At 45.2% G+C, this 1922-nt stretch overlaps 1 protein-coding gene across 1 annotated transcript in view; it reads right to left on the reverse strand.

Annotated features, from left to right (window-relative positions):
- The window catches only part of LOC110313828 (zinc finger X-chromosomal protein-like), a 12116-nt gene extending 12025 nt beyond the window's left edge, over positions 1 to 91 (reverse strand). Inside the window, exon 1 of the mRNA XM_021188238.1 lies at positions 43 to 91. Coding sequence (XP_021043897.1) covers positions 43 to 91 — 49 coding nt within the window. The remainder of the gene's footprint in view (positions 1 to 42) is intronic.
- Between the last annotated feature and the right edge of the window lie 1831 nt (positions 92 to 1922).

Here is a 1922-nt window from a genome sequence, read left to right on the forward strand (position 1 = left end):
GCCCACCGTCGCAGGACCGCCCACCGTCGCAGGACCGCCCACTGTCGCCGGACCGCCGTCGCCAGACCGCCGCCGCTGGACCGCCCCCCATCATCGCGAGAACCCCGTGGCAACTTCAGAGGACTCAGGGGCATGCTGGGAATTCTTCTTTGTATTTAAGCCAGTTCCAACAATAAAATATGGGCTTTGATCAGACACCCTGTCAGGGCCCCATTTTTCCTTTGCAGCCCTGTTCCTTTTTTCAGGATTTCCCGCGCTCCGGTTCGGATCCACAGTGGCTCTGCAGGCAGAGCACTACACTTTATCTCCTCTTCCTGTTTTTAAATCCATTGTCTAAAACCACAGCTATCTTTCCAAATATAAATAAGTTTCATGTTGATTGTCTTCAGAATTATTTTTCATTGCCAACTGACTTTAGCATCTCCTTTGGAGACGAACCTCTTACATACTCTATGAGGGTTTTTCCAGAGTGATTTAACTGAGAAAGGAAGACCTACCCTGAATTCGGGTGGTATCATCCCATGTGGTAGAATAAAAAGGGAAGAAAGGAAAAGGTGAGCTAAGTACCAGCATTCATCTCTCTGGTTTCTGGCTCAGTATTCAACAGTACACACCGTTTCACACTCCCAAGATTTTCTCACCATGATCTCCTGTGCCCTCCAATTATTTAAGAAACATTTAATAGACCCTTCCTTCCTTATGTCACTTTTGGCAGACATTTTTTTATAACAACAAAAGAGTATTGAACACACCAGTTGCTCTTGTGACAGAGCTTGAAGTCTACAATTTGTTAAGGCTCTCCAACATTGGACAGTAAATCTCTGTCCTCATCACTTTCTCCTCTTGACACACCAGGCACAGTCCTAGCAGACTTCTTTCTGTTCCCAAGATGCACCATGCTCATTCCCACTTTGGAGCCTTTGCACATGGATAGTCTCCCCTCTCACAACCCATTTCCCACCCAATCAACCCTGAGCTATGCATTACTTCTACTCAACTCTTAGAGATATTTTTCGAGGTGTCTATTTTGGATTACTCATATTAAATTAGGTCACCTCTAGTACTTCTGTAAGCCCTTGTTCCCCCACCCACAGGCATGAGCCATATGTTATTATGCTCGTCCAACCACCCCTCTCCTTTACTGAAGTGTAAATGCTATGTGGACAATTTCCAAGTTCTTTTCTTCATTACCTGTAGTCACCGGCTTTGGTTGCCACAACTGTGAACTACAGAAAGGATGGTTTAAATAACAATATAGTGCCTTACAGCTCTGAAGCCCAGAAGTCTACCTGGTTCCTGTTCAAAGTGCAAGTGGTAAATCCATCCCACTAATCTCTCCTCACTTCTAGGAGTTACCTGGCAGTCTTGAGCATTGGTTGGCTTGTAGATGCATAACCTTTATCCATGCCTTTGTGTTTTCAAGCGATGCTCTGTGCAGCTGTGCTCTTTTCATTTCTCTTTCTTAAAAATTATATTTTATGCCTATGTGTGCATGTGAGTGTATGGTACACAAGTATGTTTATGCATGCTTGTGAAGACCAAAGTACTACCTCAGGAACAATGTTCACCTATATCCTCTGAAACAGTCTTTCTTTTTATTAATTGGATATTTTATTTGTTTACATTTCAGATGTTAGACCCTTTCCAAGTTTCCCCTCTGCAAACCCCCATCCCCCTGCTTCTATGAGGGTACTCCCCCACCCACCTACCCACTCCTGCCTCACTGCCTCAGCATTATTCTACACTGGGGCATCAAGCCTTCACATGACCAAAGGCATCCCCTCCCATTAATGCCAGATAAGATCCCTTCAGCTCTTTCAGTCCTTCCCCTAACTCCTCCACTGGGGTCCCTGTGCTCAGTCTGATGGTTGGCTTGTGAGCCTTCACATCTGTATTGGTCAGATCTGTCAGAGCCTCTCAAG

This window comes from Mus pahari, chromosome X (genome assembly GCF_900095145.1).
Source record: "Mus pahari chromosome X, PAHARI_EIJ_v1.1, whole genome shotgun sequence".
Lineage (NCBI taxonomy): Eukaryota > Metazoa > Chordata > Mammalia > Rodentia > Muridae > Mus > Mus pahari.